Genomic DNA, 15,405 nt, shown 5'->3' with positions numbered 1-15,405 from the left:
TGACATAGAAAACCTGTAAAGCCTACTTTTAGTACACAGAAAGTTCACAAGAGGTATCGATAAGGAATTGGATCAGTACGCGGAATTGATAATGGTATCGATATCAATAAAATCTTATCATTACCCATCCCTATTGATTGGTGAGTAGTTGGTTACAAACTTGAGCTAATGGACAATTTCATATGTGAAAACAAAGAAGATGACTTTACATTTTTTTTTTTTCTTTTACACTTCCTCTAGTAGCCTGCAATGCATAAGTGGGAATAAAGTGTGAGAATTGAAATTAAGTTTCTAGTAATTACAGAAAGTGTGCGATAATTTAAACAAAATTAGGCAGGTGCATAAATTTGGGCACCCTTGTTATTTTATTAATTGGAATACATTTAGCACTAATTATTGGAACACAAAATTGGTTTGGTCAGCTCATTGACCCTTGACCTCCTTACACAGGTGAATCCAATCATGAGAAAGGGTATTTAAGGTGGCCATTTGCAAATGTTTCCCCTCTTTGCATCACTTCTAATGAGTGGCAACATGGGAGCCTCCAAACAACTCTCAAATGACCTGAAAACAAAGATCATGGTTTAGGGGAAGGATACAAAAAGCTATCTCAGAGATTTCAGCTGTCAGTTTCCACTGTGAGGAACATAGTGAGGAAATGGAAGACCGCAAGCACAGTACTAGTTAAGGCCCGAAGTGGCAGGCCAAGAAAAATCTTGGATAAAGCGAAAGAAGCAAAGGATGGTGAGAACAGTCATAGTCAACCCACAGACCTGCTCCAAAGACCTACAACATGATCTTGCTGCAGATAGTGTGCATTGTTCAACTATACAGCGCACTTTGCACAAAGAGATGCTGTAATGCAGAGGAAGCCTTTTCTGCATACACGCCACAGAGTCGATTGAGGTATGCTAAAGCACATTTGAACAAGCTAGCTTCATTTTGGAATAAGGTGCTGTGGACTGATGAAACTAAAAATGATTTATTTGGACATAACAAGGGGCGGTATGCATGGCTGAAAAAGAACAGTGTTTTAAGAAAAATGCTTGCTACCTACAGTAAAATTTGGAGGTGGTTCCGTCATGCTGTGGGGCTGTGTGGCCATTGCAGGTACTGGGAATCTTGTTAAAGTTGAGGGTGACATTGATTCCAGTCAATATCAGCAGATTCTTGAGAACAATGTTGAAGAATCAGTGACAAAGTTGAAGTTGTGCCGGGCTGGATCTTTCAACAAGACAGCGACCCCTAAACACTGCTCAAAATATACTAAGGCTTTCATGTAGAGGAGCAAGTACAACATTCTGAAATGGCCATCTCAGTCACCAGACCTGAATATTATTTAAAATCTGTGGTGTGATTCTAAGCGACTGTCCATGCTCGGAAACCAACAAACCTGACTGAACTGGAGATGATTTGTAAAGAATAGAATCCAATAGAATCCAAAATACCTTCAACCAGAATCCAGACTCTAAACTATAGGAAGCGTTTAGAGGCTGTTATTTCTGCAAAAGGAGGATCTACTAAATATTGATGTATTTTTTTTCTGTTGGGGTGCCCAAATTTATGCACCTGCCTACTTTTGTTTAAAGAATTATTGCACACTTTCTGTGAATCCTATAAACTTCATTTCACTTCTCAGATATCACTGTGTTTGTCTGCTATATGATACATTTAACTGAAATTGCTGATCCAAACAACCAGTGATTTATAAAGGAAAATCATGGAAATCATCAGGGGTGTCCAAACGTTTACATACAACTGTAAGTTGCACTGGGGAAAAGTCACATTTATCCCTTCATGCAAGAAGAAGCAAAATATGATCACAATGATCAATGAAACATTTGAAAACCTGGTGTATCATTTATATATTTACAACACAAATACTCCACTAGCAATGGGAAGCTAAGAGCTAATGAATGATTTGTTACAAGCACAAACTGCTTCTTTAAGTCAATGAGCAGCCATTCATATGTGAGGTGAATGTACAACATAATTTAAATGTAATTTAAACTCCTTTGTTAGCACATTTATAAAATAAACTCACCATTAATTTTAAATAAGTCTTCATTCAAGAGTCTGGTCTTGCAATAAAAACATGTTACAGTATTTCTTCAGAGCAAAGAATGTTTTTTTTTTCTTTTCTTTTTTCATGATCTTATGGTAGTTCTTGTTATTCGACGTACGCTTCCTGAAGATAGGCATCTTGAGACAAATTTGACATCACACCGTAACTTTTTGTGAGAAGTAGGGCTGAGCTCACACCGTTGCTGGGGGGGTGGTCGCCCCATCACCTCCCCCTCTCCCACTGGTGGAAGGCAGTGGGCCCGCTTAGCGGTTCTCGCTCTGGATGGGCACGGGGCTCTTTTCGTGGATTTTCCCAGGTAGTGTTTTGTGATCAGAGGGCAGACTGTTTTATTTGAGTCTCTTTCCAGACCATAGTCAGTTATTTGGAACTTTTCCTCTTACTCGTTTAATAATTAACATGAGGAAAAGCTCAAAATAGTAACGCCATTACGATAACTCATTTAAATGATACTTGAAATGTGACCTCACTCTGTTTTAAATGTGTGCTCAAAGTAATCAAGCCCTCTTAAGAAGTATAAACCTCTTGTTTTTTTTTTATAAAAAGCAGTTTAATGGTATGTTTCTCATTTCAGGTGTAAAGAAAATTGGTGGTCGTGAATTGTGATTTTTTTTTTTTTTTTTTTTAATGATGTCTCACCAGACTAATAAAAATTGTAGGACCTCTCAAACGAATAAAAAAAAAGACTTATACTCCAGAAAATATGGTATCTGCTTTTAAATTTTAGGGCTTACAAATGTTAAAATATTGGCGATCTTGAAGTTCACGAAATTAATTTTTTTTCTAAGCTGATTGTCCACAAATGTTTTTCAAAGCTCCCTGAAAGGCTAATGATCACAAATGAAAATGGTCATAAAAGTAGCTTTTAGCTAATTAGCTGAATTGTGCCCATTGCTGCTCTTTAATTAGAAGTACAATAAATCATAACAGCCTTGTTAGATGTATTATTTCCGGTATGTGAAGCAAAATAATAGGTTTCTAATGTGCATTTCAAATCAGTATTTTGGTGCAGTGACGCCATTCAGTTTGTATTGAGTCTTTGTCTCATCTCCTGAATCGTGTCATTGTGTTATGTAATATATGTCCGTAATGTATCCAGATGTAAAATGGATGATCCCTACAGACCTCTTGTTTTTTGGCTCAGTCACATACGAGGTCTGTCCGTAAAGTATCGTACCTTTTTATTTTTTTCAAAAACTATATGGATTTCATTCATATGTTTTTACGTCAGACATGCTTGAACCCTCGTGCGCATGCGTGAGTTTTTCCACGCCTGTCGGTGACATCATTCGCCTGTGAGCACGCCTTGTGGAAGGAGTGGTCCCGCCCCCTTGTTGGATTTTCATTGTCTGGAAATGGCGGAATGAAAAGGACTTTTTTTCCATCAGAATTTTTTCAGAAGCTGTTAGAGACTGGCACCTGGAAACCATTCGAAAAATTTATCTGGCTTTCAGTGAAAATTTTATGGGCTTCACAGAGAATAAGGACTTTAACTACAGGTTTAAGGACCCCTTTAAAGGACGGTCGGTGCGCCGCGCTGCGACGATGCGGCACAAACCACTGGATCATTTCTAAGCTGATGGCTCTGTGGATACGAGACCGTCGTGTGCTCTTTCTCTGGTTATCACAAGACCTGGACATCAGCCATTTTCCGGCAGATTTCACTTTTAACAAGAGATTTTGTCATGGAAAGCCGCGCGGAGGCTTCGCGCGTCACGACCGATTCGCTGATGAAGCGAGACAAAGGAACACCTCCGTTTCGGAGTGTTAGAGGACAAGTTGGGACATGTCTATCTCGGCTTTCAGTGCTTACCAGCCCAGTGAGTGTAAAAGAACTTGTGGAGAGCTGGACATGTCCCAACTTGTCCTCTAACACTCCGAAACGGAGGTGTTCCTTTGTCTCGCTTCATCAGCGAATCGGTCGTGACGCGCGAAGCCTCCGCGCGGCTTTCCATGACAAAATCTCTTGTTAAAAGTGAAATCTGCCGGAAAATGGCTGATGTCCAGGTCTTGTGATAACCAGAGAAAGAGCACACGACGGTCTCGTATCCACAGAGCCATCAGCTTAGAAATGATCCAGTGGTTTGTGCCGCATCGTTGCAGCTCGGAGCGCGGCGCACCGACCGTCCTTTAAAGGGGTCCTTAAACGTGTAGTTAAAGTCCTTATTCTCTGTGAAGCCCGTAAAATTTTCACTGAAAGCCAGATAAATTTTTCGAATGGTTTCCAGGTGCCAGTCTCTAACAGCTTCTGAAAAAAGTCTGATGGAAAAAAAGTCCTTTTCATTCCGCCATTTCCAGACAATGAAAATCCGACGAGGGGGCGGGACCACTCCTTCCACAAGGCGTGCTCACAGGCGAATGATGTCACTGACAGGCGTGGAAAAACTCACGCATGCGCACGAGGGTTCAAGCATGTCTGACGTAAAAACATATGAATGAAATCCATATAGTTTTTGAAAAAAATAAAAAGGTACGATACTTTACGGACAAACCTCGTATTGTGGGTTTGGACTGTTATGTAACTCTCCATGTAGCAGTGTGATACTTATGACAGGTTTGTCAAGTACAGCTAAGCCCCATTATGCTGCTCTGTGTGTGTGATCAGTGCTGATGAGATCACAAACAACATTTTCTACATGATTAAATGCAATTTCAAAGTATGGAAATAAAAAATGTAAAATTAAAAAGTCTCCACAAACCACTTAATTTTGTTATTTCATGTTGGTTATATTTCCTGTCTTTTGTGTCCTGTTAAGGTTTGTGTGAGATTGTCCCCCTTCTCCCTGTGACTTCTGAACCTCAGTCGACCTTCTCCCACCTCTCCTTGCTGAGGCCAGACAGTGATTCATGGCGCTGGAGAAGCTTGTGGGTTTTGGGAAGCAGCTGCTGAGGGTGAAGGTGGTGGACTGTAACACAGAGGAATCCCATCTGGCCAGATGTCTCACCACATTTGACCTGATTGCCCTGGGAGTCGGCAGCACGCTTGGCGCTGGTGTCTATGTGCTCGCTGGTGCAGTGGCACGGGAGAATTCAGGTATAATGCGTGTTTGTGTTTTTGAGACAAAATCTAAAAAACATACTGATGTGTTGTCTGTTATTCTGCAGGTCCGGCTATTGTGCTGTCCTTTCTGATAGCAGCCTTAGCCTCCGTGCTGGCTGGGCTGTGCTATGCAGAGTTTGGAGCCCGTGTTCCAAAGACAGGCTCAGCATATCTGTACTCCTATGTGACTGTCGGTGAAATCTGGGCATTTGTCACTGGGTGGAACCTCATCCTCGCCTATATCATTGGTAAACATGACACAATGCAAGTAGTTTTTCTTTTTAATAACTTGTAGTCTGACACTGTGTTTTCTACTCATGCTGTGCCAATCAATGCTGGTGCCCAACCGGTGAGAAGCAGTGTTTCCATTAGCTTGGCAGACTATATTTACAGCAAACAAAGTCAGAATCTGTAATTATTTGGTACAATGTACATTCTCACATCAGGTTTCTCAAGGTCACTTCAGATTTCTGGCCTTACGTGCAGCAGTGCTGCATGTGGGGTTGTTGTTTGCCTGTGTGAGAACAAAATCATGAACAGCAAATGAGTTTTGATCTGATTTGCATCACACAAAACCAGGTGAACTGTGCCCACCGCTGCTCTTTAAGTGGAAATTATGGTAAATCATAATAGCCCTGTTAGATTGAGTGTGTGTATGTATATGTATGTATAAAAGTATTTGATCCACTGTCCATATTGCAAGTTTTCCCACCTACAAAAAATGGAGAGATCTAATTTTATCATAGGTACACTTCAACTATGAGAGACAGAATCTAAAAAGAAAAAAGCAATTCAGAATATCACATTGTATGATTTTTAATCATTAATTTGCATTCAAGGAGGGGCTCCGTAAGAAGCATTTCAAGATCCTGACGTGGCCTAGCCAATCTCTAGATCTGAAGTCAATAGAAAATCTTTGGAGGGAGCTGAAACTCAAAACCTGAATGATCTGGAGAAGATCTGTATGTATGGAGGAGTGGACCAAAATCCCTGCTGCAGTGTGTAAACTTGGTCAAGAACTACATCAAACATCTGACCTCTGTAATTGCAAATAAAGGCTTCTGAACCAAAGGTTTCTGTCTTTCTGTTGTATCAAATACATATTTCATGCATTAAAATGCAAATTAATTATTTAAAAATCATACAATATTAATTTCAGAAAAAAAAAATATTTTGTCTCTCACAGTTGACATGTACCTATGATAAAAATTACCAACCTTTCCTTGTCTTGTAGACTTTTCCCTTCACTCTTGCAGATATTCTTCAGTCACAAATCACTCCTCTCCACCCACACTGTCCTGCCTGCACTCTCTTCTTCACAACTCTGCTACTCTCCATTACTTTGGACAGTTGACCCCAAGTATTTAAACTCATCTACTTTCACCACTTCTACTCCTTGTAACCACACTGTTCCACTGGACTCCTTCTCATTAACACACATGTACTCAGTCTTCCTCCTATCTCATCCATCAACTATAGACACAGACAAACAAGACCTACAGACAAACAAGAAAGGATTCAGAGCTGATCCTTGATGTAATCCCACCTCCACCTTGAATGAATCTGTCATTCCTACTGTGCATCTCACTGCTGTCATACTGTCCTTGTACATATCCTGCACTACCCTCACATACTTCTCTGCCACTCCAGACGTCATCATACAATACCACAACTCTTCTTTTGTGGTAGCTGTGGTACACCATAATGCCAGTATTGTCAGAATGATTTTGGAATTCCCTTTGTAAAACAGTGTTCTCCTGATTCCATTGAAGCAGTTCAAGTAATTGTCATCTTCTCTTCTGGCCAATGACATCATGCCTTCTTGGCTCCAGATCTTCAAGTAACTGAAATATAAAAAGGCAACATGGGATTTTTTTTCTTTGTCATTCAAGCACCACTGTTGTTTGCAGTGGAAATTCCACATTTTGATGTGTCGCATGCTCCTCTTAGGTTAATTGGAAATGTAAAGTATAGCAGTTTACAAATGCAGAAAGGAAAAACTGAATCTGGATAAGCAGAACCAAAACCCCAGTGACAGAACAGGTTAAAGAACAGAGGTGAACGTTGTCAATAAAATACTGAATTTATTTCCATGTTTAAAATGTACTGCTAGTTATATCAGACATTGCTATGTCAACATGGGACATTTGTCTTAAAGAAAATGCTAGCTGCAGGTGACGAAGAACAAAAACAAGATCTTCTTTTGTCTCTGTATCTCAGGTACCTCTAGTGTGGCCCGTGCATGGAGCGCGACCTTTGATGAACTGATAGCAAAGCGCATAGAGCTTTTCTGCAGAGAGTACATGTCCATGAATGCACCGGGTGTGTTGGCAGAATACCCCGACTTGTTTGCTGTTCTTATCATCGTAATACTTACAGGTATGGAAACGTCACCAATGGTTCACTCTGTGTCACTCTAATGCATGCTTTTTATAAAGCATAAACAAGTGCATGAAGCAGCAGATCTTAACACTATGTAAAATGCACAAATTTGGTGGTACAACTTGTGTCACAGGTATATTCCCTGCACACGCTACACACAATGTAAATATATGTCTGTAATGGTGTTTTTGTCTGTAGTATGTATGACTTCATCATATGACTTCTGTGTCACTTCATTATGATGTCATTCATGCCAGTCAATCAAAAATATTTTGTTGATCAATGTATGCTCAGTATCATTCATTAAAGATTCTTGGTTGTTGTGATATCCAAAAAAAGGTGTTATTTTGGACCATGTTTTTTCCTTGACCTTTGACCAAACTACTCCACAGTGTAGTCACCTCCAGATGTCTACCCAAATAATATTCCCCCGAAGTTTGAAGGAAACCTGTCTAGCCATTTTTGAACAATCTTGTCCACAGATGCACATGCTCACACACACACACGACAGTGAAAACAATTCCCTGCTAATCCTGCTTTCCCCTAGTCACTGTTTTGAATTTTTTTCTTTGCTGTCTTTTGTGTCTGTAAGGTCTTCTGGCATTTGGAGTAAAGGAGTCTGCAATGGTGAACAAGGTATTTACGTGTATCAACATCTTAGTCTTGCTGTTTATGGTTGTTTCTGGCCTGGTCAAAGGCAGTCTGAAGAACTGGCAAGTGGACCCGGAGGAGATTCTACATGTCAGTAACACCAGTAACTCCACCACCAAGTAAGGCCATGCTCAGACAGACATATTACACATGAATTTTGAGCTCAAACATGTCTGCTCTGAGTTGTTGTTTGATATCTGACTCTAAATAAATGACGTATCGATCATAAATGTTTTCACGCTTTCAGTGTGACTGAGTTTCTACCCAGCAAAGAAAGTTTGGGAGTAGGTGGGTTCATGCCATTTGGCTTCACAGGCGTCCTGTCAGGAGCTGCTACCTGTTTTTATGCCTTCGTGGGGTTTGACTGCATTGCTACCACAGGTCAGTGCATCTGGAAATAGTGCTCCTTCTTTTCACTGTGTTTTCTATCTTCTTGTCTGCTACTTTCAGGCTGTTTTAGCTTTGGGGGTGGTGTCACTGAGTTTGGAGGTGGGACCACTTCTGTACTAAGCTTTTGAAAACATCTCAGAATATTACATAAGAGGGCTGCACACAGAGATGGTTTGTGCTTGTGGCCCACATATGCGCTTGCAAAAGTGTCAAACCCTGTGACATACATTAGAGGTGTAAATCCTAAAGGTCATTTGGGCTTTCATAGTGGGAATGGTTTACAAATCTCTTCCAGTTTGCAGACTCTGTGGCCCCACAGTGTTTCCCACCCCTTCATTTTCTGAATTGTAATTGGCTGGTAATATTTAACCCTGAATGACTTCTGGAGTTTGCACGTGGTGGTATGTGGCTCACTCAGTACACATACGTATGTGGATGTGAGGTGATTTCATTGTGCAACAAGAACTGAGTGTTTGTCCGAGGAGTCATATTGCACAACCGGCTGCAGTTGAATAGTTGGGTGCTTCACTTTGGCATTTGCACATAGAAAATAAGCTCCTTTTCCAGTTTGTTGCACAATGTCATGATAACCATAGTATATAAATATAACGCAATGCTAAAATGCCCCAGCCATATGAGCATTTTTATTTATAATTTGCAGTTGTTTAATTGGTATTCCAGTGAAAAGTGTACATTATGTGTATGTGTGTATATCTGTATATATATATATATAAATACATGATTGTTATTTACATTATTTATTTACAATAATTTTTAAGATTCTATTGTCCTAGAATTTGTACATGTTCAGTCAAGCCCTTCTATTTTGTCACGTGATCATTTCACAAGAGCCACAATGGAAATAAGCATTTATGCTTTATTGTGTTATCCATGTATCATTGATAAATTCACCTCTGTATGTTTATATTCATGTCAATCAATCAAACAATATTTTATTTACGTTTTAACGACATCTGCAGGAGGGCGTGCGTGTGCGCATACGTGAGCATTTGATAAAAGAGGAAGTTAGCTTTGAGTTAGGGGAAGTTGGTGTGCATGCTATAACATCCACAGAATGAGGTGTTATCAGGTTACAAAAACAGTGCATTCAGTTTTAGAAGTGCTTATTTCTCGCTCGCTTTTACATAACATATGAGAAACATGTTATATTTTCACATAAACAAAGCGGTTTGGTAGCGCTAGAGAGACCAGCCACTGACATCATGGTGCCGCTCTGCTATGATTGGCAGTCACTCATTCCAGAAGAAACCAGTTCTGGTGAATAAAAGCCCAGTTGCTCTCTTGTACATTGAGAGAAACTGTTACTGGACGATGTGAATGAAAATGTTGTCTGTTAAATTGTTTTTCTGTGAAAAATTCCAGCACTTATCTGGCACACTAATCACCTCGACACAAGAATGTTGTGATGTGTTCTGACAACATTTCAGTTCCATTTGTTTATAAAGTGCCAAATTACAACATATGTCACTCTGAAGTGCTTCACCAGGGTTAGGTCTAACCTTACCAACCCCCCAGAGCAAGCACTTAGTAAACAGTGGTAAGGGAAAAACTCCCTTATGCCCTTTTTGGGGAAGAAACCTCAAGCAGACCAGGCTCAGAGGGGTGTCCCACTGCTTAATTCATTTTAACAGTTACATCATTGATTTCAGACGTAACAGGGATGTGGCCAAGGAGTGTATTGTACACAATGAAAAAGTGGAACTTGTCACATCATATAAGTATTTGGGGACTATTTTTGATGACAGACTGATGTTTGACGTGAACACAGACACCATTGTGAAGCGAGGACAGCAGAGAATTTATCTTCTCCATAAATTGAATTCCTTTTGTGTCAGGTCTGCCATCCTTTGTTGCTTTTATCAGTTTTTTATTGAGAGTCTTTTGTGTTTTTCATTTATCTGCTGATTTCACAGTCTTTCAGTGAAAGACAGAAACAGCCTGAACAACGCTGTTAAAATTTGTTCAAAGATTATCGCAGTGAAACAGACATTTAAACTCTTTTCGCAATCAACAGATCCTCTGGAAGGCTGAAAGTATTCCGTCCTTGTCAGGTCATGTTCTTTTAAGGGAGTTTTCTCTGCTTCCTTCAGGAAGCCATTATGCTTCCCCAGTGTGTAGAACCAACCTTTTTTTTAAAAAAGTCGTTTATCCCGTCGGTGATTCGACTTTAAATGCTCTGTAGGTCTGCCATGTTTTTTATTTATTTATTCATTCTGGCTATCCATTTTAACTCCTTAAGTCTGTTTTTTTTAGTTTATTATTGTTATATGTTGTTATGTTGTGTTTTTTTTATGGACTGCTCAAATTTGTCACCTGTGGGATTAATGAAGTTGTTTGATTGATTGATTGATAAAGCTCAAATAAACAAAGTACAACAAAGAATTTTCAAACACACACAAAAAAAATCTTTGTGTGTGTGTGTGTGTGTGTGTGTGTGTGTGTGTGTGGGGCCTGCAGGCGAAGAGGCGAAGAACCCACAGAGAGCCATCCCTATCGGCATCGTGGCCTGCCTGCTAATCTGCTTTGTGGCGTACTTTGGCGTTTCTGCCGCCCTCACCCTCATGATGCCGTACTACCTGTTGGATAACAACAGTCCCCTGCCTGTTGCTTTTAGATATGTGGGCTGGGAAGGAGCAAAGTATGCTGTGGCTGTGGGCTCTCTGTGTGCTCTGTCTACGAGGTAGGTCACTTGCCCTCTCCATCTGTTTGTGCTGTTATGATATATTTTTAACTCGAGCAGAAATTTGACCCTCTGCCTAAAAATACAAGCCTTGCTGAGAATATACTGCACCATTCCTGTTTGCATGCTTTTATGTCACACTGACCTGCACCATTAGGCAACCATAAACTGCATTTCTGTTTTGTTTAATTTTAAAATGCAGTATTATTATATTGGATATATCTTGAAACTACAGTGTTTAAATCATTTAACACATCATATAAATAAAAAAAACAAGATATTGTCAGTTATTTTGCTATGATTTGCGTCGTCTGTGGTAATCCTAATTCCATTTTCCGATTTTGCAGCTGCGTGTTGTCATTCTAACTTAACTTTGTATGTGTTTGGTTTTTAATAATGCTGCTTAAATGTGCATACACTCGGGGTCACCAACTCCAGCCCTGGAGATTAGCTGCCCTGCATATTTTCTATGTGAACCTGTTGCAACCACAGCCGATGCTTAATATCTGGATTTTCCTTGCTCTTAAGTGGCCGACTACACCTGACTTTGTTAGGCCCCATGTGCACATAGCATCTTTTTTTTTTTTTTTACACTTCTAAATGCGAGCAGTGTGCATGTGGCTGCATGCAGCAGCATTAAAAAAAAAGCAGCATCTAGTGTCTTTTTCCAGACCACACTGCTTTTTTGAGCACTTTTAAGTTGAAAATCCCTCAAATTTTCTCAAAAGGTGCTACGATGTCACTGTGACACTTTTCAGGCAAACAGGAAGAGAAGATTATTTTTGCTGATTTGTCAATCAGAATCTGTTGCATAGAGACAAGTAACTCATCTGTGCTAGCAGATTGGACAGACACTTGGTTCTGCCTGTGGGTGAGTACGTTTTATCACCGTACAGTATAAGCTAGTCTTTGTTAGCCATTTTCTGTTGTCATCGAAACATGTCAAAGGGAGTGCGGGGAGAGTTTGGAAAACAAGTGCGACAGGTGATTTCCAGGAGCAGTGTTGGTGACCCCTGGTGTAGATTGTTGGTGTGTCCTGTATAAGTGAGCTGGTGGCTTGTTCATGTATTTATGTTTGTGGTGATCCCCTCGGTGTAAGTGTGGATGTTGTCGCCTGGCTACCTGGGTGCTATGTTCTCTGTGACCCATGAAATCTGAGCTGTGGCTGGCGATGGGCCAACATTAGCACCAAAATCCTGCTAATGCAACCCTCACCCCTGGCATAGGGGCAGGTGAGACACTAACACGCATGCATAGAAACAGCTCTATGTTCACCAAAGCCTCTTTTCATACTGCTGGGTTGTGACGTGGTATTTTCAAGTCCCACATTAGTTCTGGCAGAAATCAGCACATGTGCATGAAAAGGGTGTTAATATCGATTTTTAAGACACCTACGTATTATGACCAAGTATGTGGGTTTTTTTTTTTGTTTTTTGTTTTTTTTTCATCATTGAGCTACTAATTCTTCTAACATGCAGCGGCTGCTAAAACCTCTATGGCAAACTTCGTAAACTGACAGAGTTGTTTGACAGTTTTATCTTGTTGGAGTAAAGAGGCCTGCAGAGTTACTGCATGGTGCTTTTGTAGCTGAATGTTTTATATTTTCAACGTAAAACAGAAAAAAAAAATGTTCAGCTTGTTTTACAAATTGTGCTGGAAGGGAGTGTTACACAATAGATTACATTCTATTTGTGTTTAAGGGGAAGAATCAAGCATGCGTTTGTAACATTATTCCATTACTGTAGATATATGTACAGCTGGTCCAAGAACCTCTTGTATTTTTCCATATCCCCTGATGGGCAACTTGGGATGTACTTATTCATTTCTTTTCTTAATATTTGTTGCCTTTCTTCTCATCTGATGGTACTTTATTCTTCCATTCCCCCTCCTTATGCCATTCCACATACTTTCCCAGTCTACTGGGCTCCATGTTCCCTCTGCCCCGTATCATCTTTGCCATGGCTCGGGATGGTCTGCTGTTCTCCTTCCTGGCCCGCATCAGTGAGAGGAAATCTCCCATCACCGCCACCATCGCCGCTGGAGTTTTGTCTGGTAAGAGAAATGGAGAGAGAATGTGAATAAAAATGAAGACTGAAGGTTCATTTCATTCATTAATTTATGAAGAAATGATGGGACATTGAGAGTTAAACTGAAAACATGTTTTATTCATCATGTAAGTTGCTTCAGCTGCTCCCTTATTTTCAGTTAAGGTCGCCCCAGCAGATCCGAGGTGGATCTGCTTGTTGATTTGGCACAGGTTTTACACCAGAAGTCCTTCGTAAATGCATCTCCATATTAGGTGGAGAAGGGGCAGATGTGAGCTTTGAACCAGGAACATTTCACACTGAACACACATGCACTTAACAGCTTGACCACCACCCTTGCCACTTTTTTTTTTATTATTGTGTTTAATATATGATGTTTTAGACAAAAAAAAAACTACATCAATCAATCAATCAACTTTTTTCTTGTATAGCGCCAAATCACAACAAACAGTTGCATATTGACGTCAGCTTTCATCCTGAATATTGAAACAGGATTGCACAACTTACATACTGACCCACATAAAATGACCCAAGTAATTCACAGACTGAGCTTTCAGCGGAGTAAGTTGCTCTGTGATGTAGAAGTTGGGGTGCTAACATCTGGAGCTGGGTTTGGTTCCTGGTCATGCTATCAGTTTGTGTTCTTGGACAAGAACACAAACTTTTCTGCGTAAACTTGAATGTGCACCGATTTTGTCTGAAGACAGCGATTCAGCACAAATGCAGGATTGGCACAAGTTCACTTTTAGGTTCATATTTCGGAAGAAAAGGGGAAATTAACACACTTCCATTTGTACTTACAAAATTTCTGATTGGAATAATCCGGTTGCTCGCTCAACTGTGCTGGTTCACTGTTTCTTTTTGCCTCAGACAGCAGACTGAGGGGTTGGCCATGCTTCCTGCACAGAGCATTGAACTAGAGTGACACAGTCTGTGGAAATGAGATGAAATGCAAGCAGTTATTGTGACACTCCTTATTTATTAATATAATTAATAGTTAATATTGTAAGAGGCACAAAGGATTCATGAACAAGACCCAGAGGTACTTGAACTCCTTCACTTAGGGCAAGACCTTATTCCCTACACAGAGTAGGCAATCCATTAGTTTCCTGCTGAGAACCATGACCTCAGCTTTAGAGGTGCTGATCCTCATCACAGCCACTCTACATTCGGCTGCTATCTGACCCAGTGAGTGCTGGAGGTTACAGGCCAATGATACCAACAGGACCACATCATTTGCTAAAAGCAGTGACGAGACCCTGAGCCCACCAAACTGAAGGCCCTCCTCCCCTGACTATGCCTCGATATCCTCTCCATGAATATCACAAACAGGATTGGTGATAAGGCGCAGCCCAGGCAGAGGCCAACCCCCACCGGAAATGAGTCTGACCGTACTGGTGAGGGCTTGAACACAGCTCTTGCATTGTGAGTACAGAGATTCAGTGGCCCTGAGAAGGGACCCCTTCATTCCATACTCCCACAGTATCTCCTGGGGTACCTAAACATACGCATTCTTCAAGTCCTGATTACCTCCTCAGTTGAGGTCAGCAGAGTCCCATCCTTACTGTATACAGCTTGGATTTTTCCCCATTTTCCACTCCTGAGGTGTCCTCCAGAAGCACTTTGGTGCCTATCGAAAATCCTTCTCCACTGTTGCTCTGAACTCTTCCCACACTTGCATCTTTGCTTTCCTCACAGCAGAGTATGTCGCCCTTGGCCCTGTCCACACCTTACAACTGCCTCCGCAGTCCTCCAAGCAGTGGTGGGCACAGCTAACCAAAAAGCTAACCAAAAAGTTAAATTACAGGAAGATAATTGGTCCGATGATGGTTTTAAAACCTATCTGAAAAGCTAATCCGATAGCAAAAACATTAGCTTCGATAATTATGCACTATCGAATTATCTGAGCTGTGCCCACCACTGCCTCCAAGATAACATATCCTGGAAAGAGTCCTTCTTCTCCTTCGTCAGACTCCTTGTCATGGAGCCTGGCTGGGTACAGTCCCAAAAGGTGACATGGACTTTTCATCTCCACCCTGTGGGCTCACCACCCATAGGGGGAACCACTGGGGTTGTGTGTGCTGTCCCATGGGTGACATGAAAGTTGAGGGCC

At 40.8% G+C, this 15,405-nt stretch overlaps 1 protein-coding gene across 1 annotated transcript in view; it reads left to right on the top strand.

The window, feature by feature from the left end:
* Nucleotides 1-15,405, top strand: part of slc7a1a (solute carrier family 7 member 1a) — an 87,318-nt gene that overhangs the window by 57,157 nt on the left and 14,756 nt on the right. Inside the window, exons 2-8 of the mRNA XM_034178353.1 lie at nt 4,840-5,117; nt 5,189-5,371; nt 7,344-7,502; nt 8,098-8,275; nt 8,404-8,537; nt 11,025-11,247; nt 13,163-13,299. Of these exons, the coding sequence (XP_034034244.1) occupies nt 4,931-5,117; nt 5,189-5,371; nt 7,344-7,502; nt 8,098-8,275; nt 8,404-8,537; nt 11,025-11,247; nt 13,163-13,299 (1,201 nt within the window). The 5' untranslated portion in view covers nt 4,840-4,930. The remainder of the gene's footprint in view (nt 1-4,839; nt 5,118-5,188; nt 5,372-7,343; nt 7,503-8,097; nt 8,276-8,403; nt 8,538-11,024; nt 11,248-13,162; nt 13,300-15,405) is intronic.

Source organism: Thalassophryne amazonica, chromosome 9 (genome assembly GCF_902500255.1).
Source record: "Thalassophryne amazonica chromosome 9, fThaAma1.1, whole genome shotgun sequence".
Taxonomy (NCBI): Eukaryota; Metazoa; Chordata; class Actinopteri; order Batrachoidiformes; family Batrachoididae; genus Thalassophryne; species Thalassophryne amazonica.
Note: the sequence above shows the minus strand (reverse complement) of the source record. Positions and strands in the feature narration are given on the sequence as shown.